Consider the following 17,052-nt stretch of genomic DNA (forward strand, 5'->3'; position numbering starts at 1 on the left):
GGTCTGAACCATTTTCTGTCAGCATTTTCTTCTTTCTACTTTCTTGACAGTGTTGGAAATGAGGGCATGTCCTCAATGATTTCTTGAGATTTAGATAAAGATTGAATGAATGAATGACTGCGGGTTTAATTGGACATGGGTATGAAGTGTGAATCAACTCTTTGAGGTTAATATACTGAGCAGTGACACAAAGACTGGTTTCAAAACTGGTTTTGTGCCTTTGGTTTGTTTTTGTTCTCACTTTTTGGACTTCATGAAAAGATACCGAAGAAGGCTGCTTTTGAGAGTGCACAGATACATTATGTTCGGAGTCCTATGAGGCTCTGCATTGTCATGTCATGTGCTGGCCTTAGTTGGGTTTTGATTGCATTAAATCTGTATCCTTTCAAATTCCAAGTACCCTAAATTCAAAAATTTGTGTTCTATTAAAATTGCTTTTGTTAACTGCTGAGATAAAGATGTGTCATACGACATAGCTGATGATGAGCCTGCTCATAGTTGATGATAGTTGATTTGCTTTGAGCTAAATGCTAACGTCAGATTGCTAGCAAGCTGAAAATGACAATGCTAACATGCTGATGTTTAGCAGGTGTAATGCTTACCACGTTAACCACCTTAGTTTAGCGTGTTTCCATGGTAACATATGCTTTTTGGCACGAAACTCAAAGTACTGCTGAGACTGATGGGAATGTCGTTATAGTCATGAACCAAAGCTCTGGACAAACTGAAGTTTTGACCTGATGGTGGGGCTAGATGAGAATTCTGCAGATTGCCAACATAATTACAGGTCCTCCTGAGCGAAACCAAATTTCTTTGCAATTCATCCCATCGTTGGTGAAACGAGCTCTTGGTGGCGCTATGGAAAAAGGATCACCAAAGTCAGTAGAAAGAGACTGACCATTGCCATCCATAGACCCTCACTGCTAACATGGCTAAAAATTCTCCTTCGACTGGATCGTAGAAATTTCCGTCGCCCACTTTTTCACCTGTGCGTGGCCTGCTCCTGTGCACTATGAATATGACAAATGGTACAGATGACAGCTTCAGAGCATGGATAAATCACTTTGGGCTACTATTTTGCTGAGCTTTTTTATCCCCCTCCTCTCCTTCTCTGCCTCATTTCTACTTTATTACTGAAAGAGATGAATTCATACTGTACGCTAGCACTGGCTCAGCACTGCACCGGTAGCAAGAGAATATCCATCTCTGACATACATACACAGAGACTGTGGTCGTGATTAGGGTTGGATTAGGACTATGATGATGGATATAATCATTATACTGAAAAAACTGATGATGATACAAATGCTCATATATCTATTTCTATCTAAAATGTATCTAATTAACTGAGTATCATGATACAGCACAGCCTTTTGCAAGGACAGTCGAAACCCCTGCTGTTTCTTGGACTTCTCAGTAGAATCATTTCTGTTGTTTAACCAATGGCCATCAGATTGTCTGGCAAGTGTGAGTTAGCTGGCAGAGTTAGAGACAAAACCCCCACGAATACAAAAGTGCACATGAACAAACAGGCAGCTTGACAATGAGTGAAGCAGACAGATTGTGCGAGAATGAAGAAGAAAGAATGAGGAATTTCAAATAATGGCAGGGGAAAAAAATACAGTTGGGTACGCAGAGTGAGTGTCACAGAGGGAGTCAGCTTGTGATCTAGCTGTCACAGATGTCCACACTTTTGCTTCTCCCTCCAGATCTGCGGCAGTGTCCAAATGTAAATGCAAACGTCGCTGACGTGAGAGCAGCGTCGGGTGTCATGTCAGCCGTGTCAGTGCTGAGTGACACTTTTGGTCGGGGCGGATCCCAGTTCAGTGGGAGACGATGATGCAATCGGCATCAACCCAACAGACTGTAAAGAGCCGACGGCTGCAGAACGCACAAGATCCCGTAGTGACATTTTCTGTGTGGGTGTGAGTGTGGGAGTGCACATGCATGCAAGTCTGTTTGTCTGTCTGCATTTGTTTGTGTATCCGCACAAGAGAAGCTTGTCAAAATCACTCCAGGGTTGATTGATGATAACTTACATTCTCATTCCGTCGTTTACTGCCTTTCTCTTTCTGTTTCTCCCGCTATCTCTCAACCATTTCTCAGATAAATCGCATAAAACACCAGACAGAATAAGGATGTAATACTTTGTGTGTGTTGTGTGCTTATATTTGTTTCCCTTAAGAGGCAGATTTGGTGGTTGAATGCACTTTATGAGCATGTAAGAACAAGGTCACAGTGTTGTGCAAAAAATGGTTGCTGTAAACTATCTTCTCTCCATCTCTCCCTCTCTCTTCTGTCAGTGTGCTGTTTTGTGGTTCACAAACGGTGCCATGAGTTCGTCACCTTCTCCTGTCCCGGAGCCGACAAGGGGCCTGACACAGACGTAAGTCGGTCATACTTTATGCATGACTCCATGATACCTGAGTGCGTCTGTCTGCACAGAATGACAATAATTTTGTGGCATTTGATTGATGTGTTACAAGAAAGTGCAGCGTGCAACCTGTATATCATCAAAAGGACAAAATATGTTTCCAAGAGGCAGGGACTGATGCTATTCTCCAGCATTCATCCACTGTATTGTAAAAGTTTCACTTTCACATATATTTTGACAACTGATAAGAAACAAAGTGAAAGAAGTGCAGACTCAAACCGACAGAAAAGCCACAAAGCTGAGCCGAAATCAGAAAAGCAGAGTTTAAATGTCTTGTGAAAGATGGCTACAACTCCGAGTCAAAGGAAGTCAAGTCCTTTCAGATGTGCAAATTAAGTTCAGTGGGAAACTAAAACTCACTCGCCCTCAGTGTGTGTGTGTGCGTGTGTGTGTAGGTGCACAGCTAAACGCACCTCTGGTTAAGGCTGAAGACAGCAGCTGGCCTTTGAAGTCTTCACTAGAAGCAGCTGAGACTTTGACAATAGATCCCATTAACAACAGTAGGGTGTGTCAGTTTTGACATTTGATTTTTTAATTTATAGCACTCAATATTTAACTTTTTTTTTTATCTTTTTAAGAGAAAAAGCTTTATTTCCTGAATATATTTTTGGGGCTCATAAATTCAGATGAGATGATAAAATTGCACAGATTCATAGTGTCATTCAGACAGAACTCAGATGTATTTCAGTGCTATAAATTCATAAGTGTTTCAGTTTCAACATTAATTATTCAGCACATGATGACATGTCACCAGTATTTCAATGATTCATTTGATTAGAAGATTCGAATCTTTATGGTTTTGTGCTTTATTTAACAGATCTTATGGACCACATGATGTTTATTGAGTTTGGTTGTCCCATCAGTCTTTCTAGAAGCTGGCACAGACATCACACTTAAAAGCTGATGGCGCCTCTCTCATTTGCCTCTCCTCTCCTCTCTCCACCATCTTCACAGACTTAATCCATTCAGACTGATCATTTAACAACACTCAAGACCGGCATATCAATAAAATATTATGAGAGCGAGTCTTGCAGTACGTCAGATTGATTTTTGTGTCAGCCTGTAAAATGGCAACCCTCTGTCTGCATTATATCTCATGTGGAGCACTTCTCTGCTGCTGGATCAGCAACTGCTTGCTTCCACACATCAGGTGTGATAACATTGTCCCTCATTAGCCTCCTCTCTTTCCCCCAAGCCCATCTGATGCTGTCGGGGCAGGGTGATGGTGTTTTATCAGTCTGACCTCTGTGGCCCCTCAGGGACTCTGTTTGGAGTGCATGTGTGACCCTGCTGTAACAGTGGAACCTCAGTCTCCTCTTCCCTCCGGCCTGGAGCGGTTATCTGTCCTTGGCTGGATAAGAGATGGAGGTCGAGCTCAGCTGCAGCACGCACTGATGTCTGTGCACTTGCACGCAACAGTTTTTATTGAGACCATGTGCAGAGGATAAGCCGCCACACTGCCCCATCAGTGGCACTTTCATCATCTCAACTGTAAGACTGCAAAAAGCCAATTCGACGCTGGTGTTCTGGCGCTTCAGCGTGTAAAGCCAATTACGATGCATGCACACACCCACACTGATACCCTCTCATGTTTACACGAGCAAGAACATCAAGATCTCTGTTTTTTTGTACATTTGATTAACTGTAATGTTCTAATTGTTGAGCACCTCCTCGCTGGTTACAGGCTCTCCTCATTAAATAACATCAGAAGTGGATTTTAAGTGCTTGAAAAAGTCGGTGCGGTTTAGTGAAGCTGTTGTATACCAGGCGATTAAGAGAGCGTGCTTGTTTGCCTTGTGTTTTATCAACTTTTATTAAAGCAATCGCTCTGTGTTGGCTCCTCTTCATCCTGCTTTCTCATTACTCACTCACCCTCCAAGACCCGTTGTTCATTTTCGGTATCAGTCCTGAGCTACCTTCTTGTTATTCAGCTGTGCATCTCCTCAGCTCTGTCTGTCTATCTTCCTGCCCAACTCTCTGTCTCTTCCTCTCTTTTATCTCTCCCTCTCCCTCTCTCTTTCTCACATACACACACACACACACACACACATACACCTACACTGCTGGCTTCAAGTACCCATTGTGAATTTTGGTCTGCCTGTTTTTATGCCCATTATCTACCGACTGGCTCTGAGTGAATCGAGAGCCCTCTGGGATGGACCTCTTTGAATTCCAAATGATGATACGGGACGAGTTCATACACAAACAGCTCTTTTTTTTTTTTTTTTTTTTAAGAGCAAAGCACTTATTTTCCTTTAATCTTGTCAGTTTTTGACACTTCTCTCAATTGAAACAGTTTTCATGCAGCATAGTGAAGTTGAACTGCAGACCAAATAGTCAACTTGTCCTGTGATGCCAGCACACAAACCAAAATCATCCCCAGTGGATCATACATACTGATGCTCAGTGCTAAATATATGGCATGTGCAGCGTTACAGTTTTGTAGATTGATTGTAGGCAGGTGTCATAGTACCCCAAAGGTGAGAAAAGGAGAAATCTGGAACTCAAAGGTAAGTAGTTATAAAGGGTAATGCTTTATTTCTCTAAATGTCAATAAATCCAATAGAACAAACAATGCAATACTCTCTCAATACTTCAATCTTCATCATGATTTTGCATTGATTAGCAGTCAGTTGGATTTCTGAGGAGTTTTAACCACAAAAAAAAACAATGCATGAATTGTAACACAGTTTCTGAAAGTGAATGAGTCACTAGGACTCATTCACTTTCATCGAAGCAGGAGACAGCCTCAGTTTTTTGCCACAACAAGTTTTTTTTAACTTTAAATTGTCCATCCATCCATCGTCTATATCCGACTATCCCTTTCGGGGTTGTGGGGGGGCTGGAGCCTATCCCAGCTGTAATTGGGCGAAGGACGGGGTGCACCCTGAGCCGGTCACCAGTCGATTGCAGGGCAACATATATAGACAAACAACCATTCATGCTCACACTCATACCTAAGGACAATTTAGTCACCAATTAACCTAATGAGCATGTTTTTGGTCTGTGGGAGGAAGCCGGAGTGCCCGGACAGAACCCACGCCTGCACGGGAAGAACATGTAAACTTCACACAGAAAGGCACTGCCCGACCTGGGGATCGAACCGCGCGCTACCTGCTGCACCACCATGCCACCCTAACTTTGAAGTGTAATAATTTATATTTGTTTAGTTCAAATCTTCCTGAAATCCTAAAATTGGGTCAAGAATACGCTCTTTTAGAAAGCATTTGTAATTAGTGTAATTAAATAGTGCATTTGTTGGGGACGAACTGCAGTGCATCTGTTCATCATTGTGATGAATGAGGATGTCTCCCAGTGCAACAGTGGGCTTCACTGATGTGCTTTTAATAGTTTTTGGACAACAGTGGAAGTCACTGGCAAAATTAGCACCATCAGGCTACAATTGGTCAATTCGTTGATCTTTCCAGAGGATTTGCTGGCAATAAGGAAGATGTAGAATATCACCAGACTTACGCTGCTACGATAAGTCGATTAGCTAATTTATCAGCCTGAGAGTGAATGACGGTGACTCACCAGCACACATCCATCCATCCTTCCCTCTCGCCATCACTCCATGTACACTCCTCCATCCTCTGACCATCAGCTTCTGAATCAGTGTGTCATGACTCTGAATCTGGCTGGAGGCTCGGACATGCACGCACACAGTTACTTTCTCTCTTACTCACACACACGCACACTCCCCTTTGCACTGTGGGTTGTGAGAGACCCTTGTGCCGACCTCGGTGCGTGAATGACGTCATCTGTCCAGCAGATGCTTTGATCCACTCGCACAACAACATGGAGAAGAGAGCGATGTTCGCATTAGCATTTGAGTGAAAAGTGCTCACCCTCTCTCTCTCGCTCTCTCTTCTCTTTCTGTCTTTCATTCAGCACATTGTGAGGCGTGGGTGGTAAATAGTGCTGTATTATCAGTCAAGGATCACTCTGGAAACAGTGAATGAAGGTGACTCATCCATAGAGAAACAATACGGGTTTTCAGCCAGGTTACATGTACATAATGGGCCTAGATCGTAAACCAGATCAAGCCCCTTTTTAAAGCTTCTCTTGTCCTTATTGTAATATTGCTTCATTTCAGTGACAGATTTGGTCGGTGTGACTGGGAAGATTATGCTTTACATGGGTATATTGCTGTTACTCTCCTTGGCAAATCCTCTTTCCAACCATCTGTCTTTTGCCCTGTTCATTAACAACACTGCTGCAGAGCTTTTTCATGTGTTTCATGTATTTTAGATGGTTTTTTTTTTTCATCCCGCCCCATGTGTTGATTTATCACGTGTCTTTGCCTCACTGATATTTTTTATTGTTCAAATATATCTGTGTCAAGACAGTTCTGCAAAAAATAAATAAAAAATCTGACCGCAGGTTGATTTGACCATGTGCACAATATCAAAGTCTCTTCAAAATTTCATGAACAAAGCAACCGACAGCTCCTGTGAAGTGATGCACGCTTTGGAAAAGGTTAGATTTTCATTGCTGGGGAAATGATTATTTTCATTATCCAGCAATCTGCAGATTCAGTCCATCAATCTATTAATCATTTGATCTATGAAAACACAGATAGATGACAATGTTTCTCCTGTCAGTGTTTTGTTATTATATGATTAATCCTTGAATATTAGTACTTAAATGTTGTAGCTGCAGGTGGAGCTGATTTTTATGACTCCATATATTGTCAAATAGTTTTTAACAGTGCATCAAATGTTATAAACTGAGTATATTTACATACAGTACTTGAGTATCTTGTACTTACTTGCTTTCCTCCACTGCCCTTCAGTGAGGTGCAACACACCTGCAACAGTGTCTACACATTGTACCGACAGAAGTGCATTAACAAGTTTAGCTTCTCTTGCAAACTCCTCATCAACTATCTAAATAACTACTACACCCTCCCACCTCTCCTCATTACAGCAGTCATCAGCGCTCAGGCCTGTTGACACTCTGACTCTGCTGAAACCTACACTGGTGGCTTAATTGGAATGATGAGCAGAGTGAGCGCAGGAGCTGGCCCCTGTGGAAATGAGGATATAGCTAAGAAATGGAGAGGAAAGTAAGCAGTGATTTGGCCGCATTTTCTATCCTTCAAGACAGATCTTTATTTCTTAGACATGACACATAAAGTACATCTCTGGAGCCCCTACACTAGATGTAAATGGATAAAAAGTTACTGAAACATTGCTTTAAAATCATCCCCTCGAGAGAAAAAATAGAAAAAGGATTTTTGCTCTCAAATCACTGAATTTGTTCCCATAAATAAAGAATATGCTGTTGTTAGCTTGCTAAAATTCTGCCAAACATTCTCATCCTTGCTTATTGTAGGAAAAAACATAAAAAATACTCATTAAGTCTGTGTTTTATTACTGATTACTAATTAGAGGACAAAGTTTTAATTCCATCGACACAGGGGCGTAATTTAGAAACACACTGCTTGCAGAAAACAACTATCCAGCTCAACTGTTTCCAGATCAGAAGTTGCCTGTCAGCTGTATCCAAATGAGGTCATCTGTAACTCATCTGCAGCTTGTCTGTGAGATTACCAGAGGCTCAGTTCAGGTCTGAGAAACTGTGACTGTCCGTGATCAGAAAATGATCAGGAAGAGAGCAAAACGGAATTATAAATGCATTTGGATGAGCTAAAACAGCACGTTGAGAAGCATGTGTGTGCGTGTGTCAGGATAGGTGTGTGTGTGTGTGTGTGTGTGTGTGTGTGTGTGTGTGGGTGACCAGCTCATTAAGCAGCAGCACATATGGCTGTGTGGTGCAGAAAGAGCAGAGGCTTTCCATGCCTCTGAGTGGGAGAATGACACAGGGGGTGGACACAGTATCACCTGTGCAGAATAATGCAGTTCAGCACTTCAGCAAAAAATACTTCATTTGAGAAAGTTAGTGTTGAGTTTTTGTTGAGGCAGATTAAGAGGCACTGCTTTAGGTAATAAAAATAATCAAAAAGCTTTATTTATATAGCACTTTTCTTGACAAGGTTACAAAATGCTGCACAGAAGAAGCAGCAGATAAAATCCAAAACCAATAAAAATAAAGGACAGTGAAAGCAACAGAGGGATCATTCAAAAAATAATGATGAGGTTTATCTAATATTTGTTTGACTGATCAGACCAAGTTGGACCCAGTCTGGATCAGCTGGTATCGACAAATGAAATGATACGACATCACATATGTGAGTTTTAGTTGGAGTTTCAGAATCTTCTCCTACCCCTGAAGCCAAATAAGCCATTTGAAAATCCCACCGCATTGTCTGATAATTGCACGTGGTTTTCAGGTAATACTACTTTACAATCATCTTCCACGAAGCAGTCGATGAAAAATCACAACCCACTAGTTTTCATGTTGCGTTAGCTGCCAATTATGCTGGCTTAAGTTATCTGACTCCATTTCATTCTGACTAATTCTGACTAATATTTCACCGCTGCTCTTTCTTGGACGTCTTTCCACTGAATATTAAATTTGTCCTGATGACATGAATATGAGCACACGATCAGTCACCGCGTGCGGCTGAAATCCCAGAGGAGCTGTTGATGTTCCACTTATTTGTGCAGAAAAAAAAAAAACAAGATGGCTGGCTGGTTTATTGCCTGGTGCACGGTACCTGTCAACTGCCATCCACCCACTGTCAACCTGCATAGGAAGAGAGAGCCAGAGCATCACAATGAGTCAGATGAAAAGAGTTGAGTTGCTGCATGCTTCTGCGTCGCTTTGACACATTGACAAGTGGTGAGCTGAAACATGGAAAATCCCTTGCTCCTTCCTTCTCCTGGTCCTGCTGATGGCATCTGTGACAGCTCAGTGTTTCTTTGTTTTTCACTTTCAGAGGTTGCAGCCTCTGTCTTGATGTAGTTACTGGGCATCGCTGCAGCCCTGAGGACATTTGTCCTCATTTTTTTTCTGATTTTGTCACCTCCAGTTTACTTTGCTTCACCAAAAAAGTTCAAACTCAACTCCTCTACTCAGCCTTCAGTGATTCTAGCTCTACTTCATGCCACACATACATCATGTGACTGTGCAAAGAGCCTTGGTAGCATGAGCTGCACCTGACAGCAAACAGCAGCCAGTCAGCAGTTTGAGGGGGGATGTCACCCCCCTTGTTAACCTGCCAACCCCATAGTAGCAGAGAGCATAGTGCAGGGGCAGAGGGGTTGTTTAGTTTAATCTGATAAATACTCTGCTTCACTCATTGATCATCTGACTGAGGTTTGTGCAAGTTAGAATCTATGACACATCATTTATCAGTCGCCCAACTGAGCTGCGTATTGATAAATCCATGGCGCTGTCCATGGTGCTGAAGTAGCAGACAGATTCTCAGTCTCACCCTTCTGTCAGTTTCATGTTGAATCTATAATATTATGCAAAATATATCCTAGAAATACTGTGCTATAATGTATACTGTATGCTTTATAGAGTCGTGCCACCTTCATGATCAAAATGACATTAGTGGTGTGTAGTGTGGGAGAGCGAGAGGATCACAGAGACACACTGCTGCCTGTAGTATTCCTACAATATTTCCATGCTCATTCAGTAGCATCTGTGCTGCTGAAAATACACCCCCAGATCAAACCACCACCTCTCTGGAGACTGCAGCTATAATTATTTGTTTTACTAAAGATGTTTGGGGTGGGGTCAGGTGCTCCCATCAGTCCATCCCCCCCAACAAGTCACGTTACTGGCAGTAGCATACACTTCGGCTGCGTCTCGCACCATTAGCCTGCCGGTCTCGAGCCATTACCCTCCCAGCAGCTCAGCTGTAACCTGCAGCAACAGCTGGGCGAGCTAGCTAACGCGCCCGCCACAGCAGCTTACACAATGTCAAATCTCTCCACATGTCAATGCTGAAGCCCACAGAGAGCAGATTACGGTTTAGGGTCAAGCTCAGCGCGTCAACATGTGCCGCCACGAGAGCAGGCGGCGGGATGATGAATTAACTTGACGATAACTGTACAATATGTAAGTCAGAGAGGTCAGCTTAAAAGACGAACGTCTGTCTGTGTGTCATTAACCCAAAGGAACAGATCGGTCTGAGATTACAGACCTTATGATTATGTAAGAGCGCTACACTGAGGCGCTGTGGACATGAGGTCTTCAGTCAAACATCACAATCTGTAAGCAACTTTACTTCAGGCTGAGCAGATGTCCCAGACTGACGCAGCCTCGGGTAATTTCACACAGATTTTTTTTTTTTAACTTTACTACTGTTGGTTTGACTGCTGCTCCAAAGTCAGAGGATGTTGTTTGTGGAGTCACCAGGTGTCGCTGTCAGGCTCAGAGCAGCTTTAGTTTCACTTTTTAAACAGTGTTTTAGTGTTCAGTGACCAGCTCCTCATTTAGCTCATGCTGAAAGTAATAATGACTTTAAACTCATTTCTTCTTGACTTGGACTGTATCTCATGTGTGCATTTAAACAATTTCCCCTCTGGGATCAATAAAGGAATCCTGAATCCTGAATCACTGTGGACTTTGGAGTGTCTGCCAAATGAATACATGTAAAAGCAACAGATTAGCTTCAGTTTGCCCTCAGCCCCACCTGAAGGTAGTGATGCGCTTATCAGTCGTCCAGACGTCCCTCAGATTCATTATTTTCTCCGGTTTAGAGTCACCTGTACGAGTCTCTGTCAGCTGTATTGCCTTTTAATTCATATCAAGCAGTGCGAGCTTCCCAAGCGATTTCGTTATTCTGTGTTGTTTTGATGTGTGTGTGTTTACTTTAACGATTAGAGAGGCTGCTTTCAGTCATTTGAAACATTTCCATGCGCGCAGTGCTGGCATTACAGTAAATAAACAGGGACATTTAGGCAGCAAAGCTAAAAACTGGAGCTATAAACTTGACAGGACAGAGGAAGCTCCTCAGAGGAAACAGAGCTAAACTTTCAGCATCTGAAATCATTTTTTTAGACAGTTTGATGGGGCTCAAGATTTATGTGGAGGACGGCCGCTTTACCTTTTGGCTGTGTAGAAGACCACAGAACATTAATTAACATTATATCCATATATCTGCTGCGGGGGGGATTGCTGCAAGTAATGTAATTAATATTTTCCACATTAATGATGTGGTGTTCCACCCACCTGCAACCCATCCGCTATTAATCAAAATGTTAATTTTTATGGCTGTGCCTGCCTGATCTGTGACGCCTGCAGATATATAACTGCAATCTGCACATCATTGCCATCCCTGAAACACCCTGTGGTAAATTAGCCTGTGGTATTATAAATACATGTAAAACTTCCTGAAATTCTTATAATTTGTCCATCTTTACTCCTGATATCTAAATATTACACAAAGCATTGATTCAGAGCAAAAGAGAACAGCAGGACCGACCTGTAGCTGACACGGCAGCTGCTCATTTGATGAGCTGTTGTTGCTGATGCCTTTATTTTTTTCCTATGGTTCCCAAATGCGTCTATTTTTAACATGTTTTCATCTATCAGACTGCAACAAGTTAAATTTCACCCCGAGTGGGTTAAAGAAAATATGCAGATGGACAAACTGCCTGAGAAAAAATTCAGAGATCCACATATTACAGCAGAGGGGGTGAAAAAGTACGGACATACAGTATGTTCTCTGGGCAGGATTAAAATCACTCCACCTCGAGAAATACATCCAGTCTGAAGCCTTCAAAAATTGTTTAAACATTTGCAGATGTTCTGCAGCCCTTCATCTACAGTTGCTGCCAAAATGGTCAAAATTCATGAAACAGCCAGCAGTGTTTCATCTAAAAGAGATGACAGTTCAAATTTACAGGATTATTTACTCCATCTGGCTTTTTGTTATTTAGATTAAAAAAGAAATCCTGGTCAGTTGAGACACTATTGCATATAATTGAGTTTGTCTGTGATATCCACAACATGCAATGTTTATAAGATATAAAGTGCACGAAACACAAATTTTAATTATCAAAAATCAATACGCTTGAAAGTCTCAGACATCCGAACAGCTGGAAAATAGGAGCGACGACATAAGCTGCTGATTTAATGACACATATCAAATTGCAATCTGCAATTACTGGTCTCATGCCTGATTACATAAGCCAGTGTGTCAGTTAGCTGATGGATTCTGGGGCTCATTGGGGACCCTCTGGTTTCCACCTGCTTCCCCAAGACAGGAAACAATAATAGAGAATAAAAGTGGTGTGACTTTGTGGTGTGGCGACGAGGTCCCTCAGTGCCACATGTGGGTATGGAAACAGAAAACGTATGCCGCAGAAGTTATTTGTGTCTCTCTGCACTGCCTGTGTGAGACCAGCACGTAAACAGGAGTGCACTCGGCCAAGTTGCACACACCTCATTACACAGTAAATGTGTCGAACTCATAATTACATCTTATTATTATTGTCATCCCTGCCATGTTTACACCTCTTCCTGCGCTTGAGTGTGAGTGCACAGAGATATAATACACTTGGTGTCAGACGTCTCTTTTTAATGCTGCTTCCAGAGTGTGCAAATGAAAACATCACACGTTGCCTAAATGCAGCACGTCTAAACGCCGGAGTGTGAAGAACACTGTTTGCATGACTGTCCCTGGGCTGTACTGCAGAGGGAAGGGAAACACTCTGTCGCGTCTCACTCACAGTCTGCTTCTCCTCGCCTCGGGTCCCTCTGCCCTTATTATCTGTCATCCATCTCTAACGGCGTCTGAAAATGGCCACCTTACCAAAACACACACAGTGGGGCATCTGCGCTGTAGCGCAGCCACCAGCTGATTTGTGCAAATGCCTGCCTCTGTTACAGCAGTGGGTGGGGCACAGTTTTAAAAGGTCTGAGCCAGTGGGCCAATAAACCAGCAATTTGCCTTCACAGCTGGGGATGTTTTTGCCTGTGGTGGTTTATATTACTCACCTTTAAGGCTGCATCTAACAATCATTTTCATTATCAATAAATCAATCATTTAATCAGCAATTGCTTGTTTGGACTGATTAACAATTCAAAACACAAGTTGTAATATGAAACAGGGCAAGTAGTGAATGTTGTGATGATCAGTGTTCATGATTAATCAGCTAATCAATTAATCTCCTCATTTAATATGACTTTTAAAACAGGTTTTCCGTATTGTGATCAATGCAGTTGGCTGTCATGGAAGCTGCCTGTTTTGCACTTTAGTTTAGGCTTCAGCATGTATCTGTGAGGTACTTTGTTTGGCTTGACAGACAGTAGATTGTGTTTATCTTGTGTTTTTTCGCATGTCAGCATATTTGTCTGCAGTCTTAAAGCCACACTTGTCTGTCAGAGCCTTCTGTTGTGTGCGCGCAGACAGATTTCGGCTGTGTAGAGACTGAAGTGGTAACAGATTCTGGGAAGCTGGAAAGTACAAGTATTACCATAGTTTCCCATCGAGTTCTGCACCGCTAGGAGTGCTGTGTTGGGAGTGGCTCTTCATTTTGTTTGTTCTTGGGTAAATGTGTCTCTGTGCACTTATGCTTGGCACATTTGTCACTTTTCCCTCCGTGTGATACATTAAAATCTGTGTGGCGTGTTTTACAAACGGCATGACTCTTCATTAAGTACAAATAAGTCTCCTTCCATTTGCTGAAAAGCTTTCAGCACAAACTTTCAGTCTTTTCAGCAGGTACTCTGTCACTCTCAATCCCATCCAACTTCCTCTACTTCTTCCTTTTCCTTTACTTCTTCTTCATCTTCTTATTTTATTGCCTGGTGCTGTGTGAGCGAATGACTCTTTGTCACTAGCTGTTTCAGCTAATGTTCTACATACCGCCATCTGCTGTCCTGGAGTGAAATTTAGCATCAGAATGCATCAAATAGGTGCTCATGCCTCCCATCAGCATTACAACTAACTTTTCCTTTTTCCTTTTTTAATAAAGGTTAATAATACAGAAGATTTACAGAAAGGTAAAATAGAGGAGAATCCTGGGAAAATGGGAGGTCTGAAGAAAAAAAACATCAGCTTTGCAACTATTTCATGAGGAAGGAAATGCATTCAACATCTTGGTAGCTGTGAAAGATTCACACAATGCACTTTTTCCTCCATTTGTTTTAAGATGATGTTACTTCAAAGCAAACGTTGGGTGTCTCTGTACCCACACACTTAAGACAAAACTGAAAACATGGCTGCATAAAACGGGCTCCTCTACCCTTCCTCTGCATGCTCTCCTGAAGAAAACATGTTTAATAGCGTGATTATGTAACACCGTTGTGTGTGTGTGTTCATATCTACTGTATATGTGTGTGTGCTCCACAGCACGCGTGATGAGTGGATCTTCCTTTTGCTTGTTAACAGCGCAGCTCATTAAAACCCCCTCGCAGGCTGACAATGACAGAAACCTTCTACGTAAATAAACCCCACAGACCTGGACTGGAGGAGGAAACGAGTGTGAAGCAATTAAGCAGATAGGGAAGATTTACTAGAGCGCTTCAGCCTAGCAGTTGGGTCAGGCTGCTCCAATGCTAATAAAGTTTGTGAAAAGTTATGAGCGCGCCAAAAGGGACATAATACAGTATCAGTGGACATTACAATGATTAAAGCTGCAGGCTTATTTCGGCCCACACAACAGCTATGTTACACACGGGACGCTTGGTTTCAAACCTTGTTTAGGTTAGAGAGTCAAGGAGTTAATGGAGAAGCACTTCCTCGGCTCAGCCGGCTCTGTTATTAGGCTCACAGTTTTTCCAGCCTAGTGTGACCAATGCATTTGTAATGGAGGGTAATTAAGGCTCGATCATCTCAAAGATAAACATAGATACTGTTTCAGCACAGATAGAACCATTCATCTTGCTTATCAGTATGCCACTGTGCCAATTATGACCAACTTCCTGGTGAAATGTTAATTAGTGGGAGTAGATGGTGCGATATTATGATAATTTCAGGGGGAAGAAAGAAGAGAGGAATGTTGGGCAGGTGTGAGAACAAGTAGAAAGAGTGTAAAGACTAAGTACCACCAGAGGCTGGTTGGGAGTGTGGGCATTGAGCTCCCATCAAAGTTTTATTCAATTAAGAGGAATTTAGTTAATCTTCTTTTGGGGAAAAGAACACAGAGCTGCTGCACCTGAGGTCCTGGTCTTTAAAAGAAGCTTGGAAGTTGGAGGAGGAGCAGATAATGAGGGCAGGAAGGAGAGGAGAGAGTGGTCAGAAGAGAAGGAGCATTTGAGGAGGAGCAGGAAGTAATGTGCAGTAACAACTAGCACATGGAGGTCAAGCAAAAATGGGAAGAATGGGAGAGTAGAAGAGGAAAATCTGTCGCTTCTCCTCGTATGAACCCGGAGGAAGGAAAAGTAGAGCAGAGGAGGAAGTCTGGGAGCTGGAGGGCGCTTCCTGCCTGCAGGGAAGATGGAGGAGAGAAGGGGGAGGCGATGCACTGAGGAGAGAAGAGGAGGAGACTGTGGTTTGTAGTGTGTTGTGTGTGTCAAAAGGCCACTTCCTGCCAGGCTGCGATGAGAGCAGGAGCAGTAATCAGGGCACACTGGAGATGCAGCACAATTAGTTAGCCTGCAAGATGAAGACACCAACTGCCCTGTGAGTGGCCTTAAAGTCTGCACACACACACATACACGCACGCACACACACACACACACACACACACACGCACAGACACTTATTGTAAATATATTACTGTATAATGATGATGATAATGATCACCCTTGTTTCCGTGTATGCACTCGTTTGAGTTGCACCGTGGATGCCAGTGTTGGTGTGCTGGACCGCGTGGTGTGTGTGTGTGTGTGTGTGTGTGTGTGTGTGTGTGTGTGTGTGTGTGTGTGTGTGTGTGTGTGTGTGTGTGTGTGTGTGTGTGTGTGTCTGTGTGTGTGTGTGTCTGTGTGTGCGTGTCTGTGTGAGTGACCTGGCCTTCTCTGCTCTGCGAGGAGAGCAGAAGCAATTGGTCCCTCAGAACATTACCTGCTCCTCTCTCTTTCTTCTCTGCTACACAAGCAGACAGTGAAGAGGCATCATCACTGTCGAACATTTATTCATAGCTTCATAGCTTGAGTCACTCATTTGTGGTGAATCATACTTTGGCACTAAAACTAAAGAGACATTTATTTAGATAAGTTTGATTGTCTGTTGTAACTAAAACAGATCAAAACATTCTTACACTGAGGAACTGGGCGGTCTGACCAAAATTCAAGATAAGAGTTTACAGGTATACAACTTTTTCAATGCATCAGGCCCCCACAGCAACCCCCCCAGGAGGAACTGCAGGACGTAGCTTGGAACTGGAAATTTGCTGAATCGATGCATGGATAACTTTCTGGTTTATTGTGCATATACAATAAGAAAAATGTGTAAGAGTGCAGGTTTTCAGATCAATCAAGGCAAATGTATTGAACCTCATCACTGCAATAATCATGTTTGTCATATTACTTTTCAAGTCAGTTGCACATTTAGCCAGAATCTTGCACTGTGTTTGTGTTTTAGGTACCTCTGTCAGTCAGGTGTATTCACGGACACACACACACACACACACACACACACACACACACACACACACACACACTCACAACCACAGATAGCTGCCCCAGATACGTCAGTTTGAGCCAGTGTTTTTGGCTGCAGTGTTACTGAAGAGAGGAGCTGCTCAGAGGTGGACTCTCCAGGAGTTTAGCTTCCCTGACATGTTTACCTCTTCGACAGGCTGTGTTACTGT

At 42.7% G+C, this 17,052-nt stretch overlaps 1 protein-coding gene across 2 annotated transcripts in view; it reads left to right on the forward strand.

The window, feature by feature from the left end:
• Positions 1-17,052, forward strand: part of prkcab (protein kinase C, alpha, b) — a 98,314-nt gene that overhangs the window by 28,858 nt on the left and 52,404 nt on the right. For both annotated transcript variants that reach the window (XM_070982050.1, XM_070982051.1), the window contains exon 3: positions 2,304-2,386. In XM_070982050.1, the coding sequence (XP_070838151.1) occupies positions 2,304-2,386 (83 nt within the window). The remainder of the gene's footprint in view (positions 1-2,303; positions 2,387-17,052) is intronic.

This window comes from Chaetodon trifascialis, chromosome 15, assembly GCF_039877785.1.
Source record: "Chaetodon trifascialis isolate fChaTrf1 chromosome 15, fChaTrf1.hap1, whole genome shotgun sequence".
NCBI classification, from domain to species: domain Eukaryota; kingdom Metazoa; phylum Chordata; class Actinopteri; order Chaetodontiformes; family Chaetodontidae; genus Chaetodon; species Chaetodon trifascialis.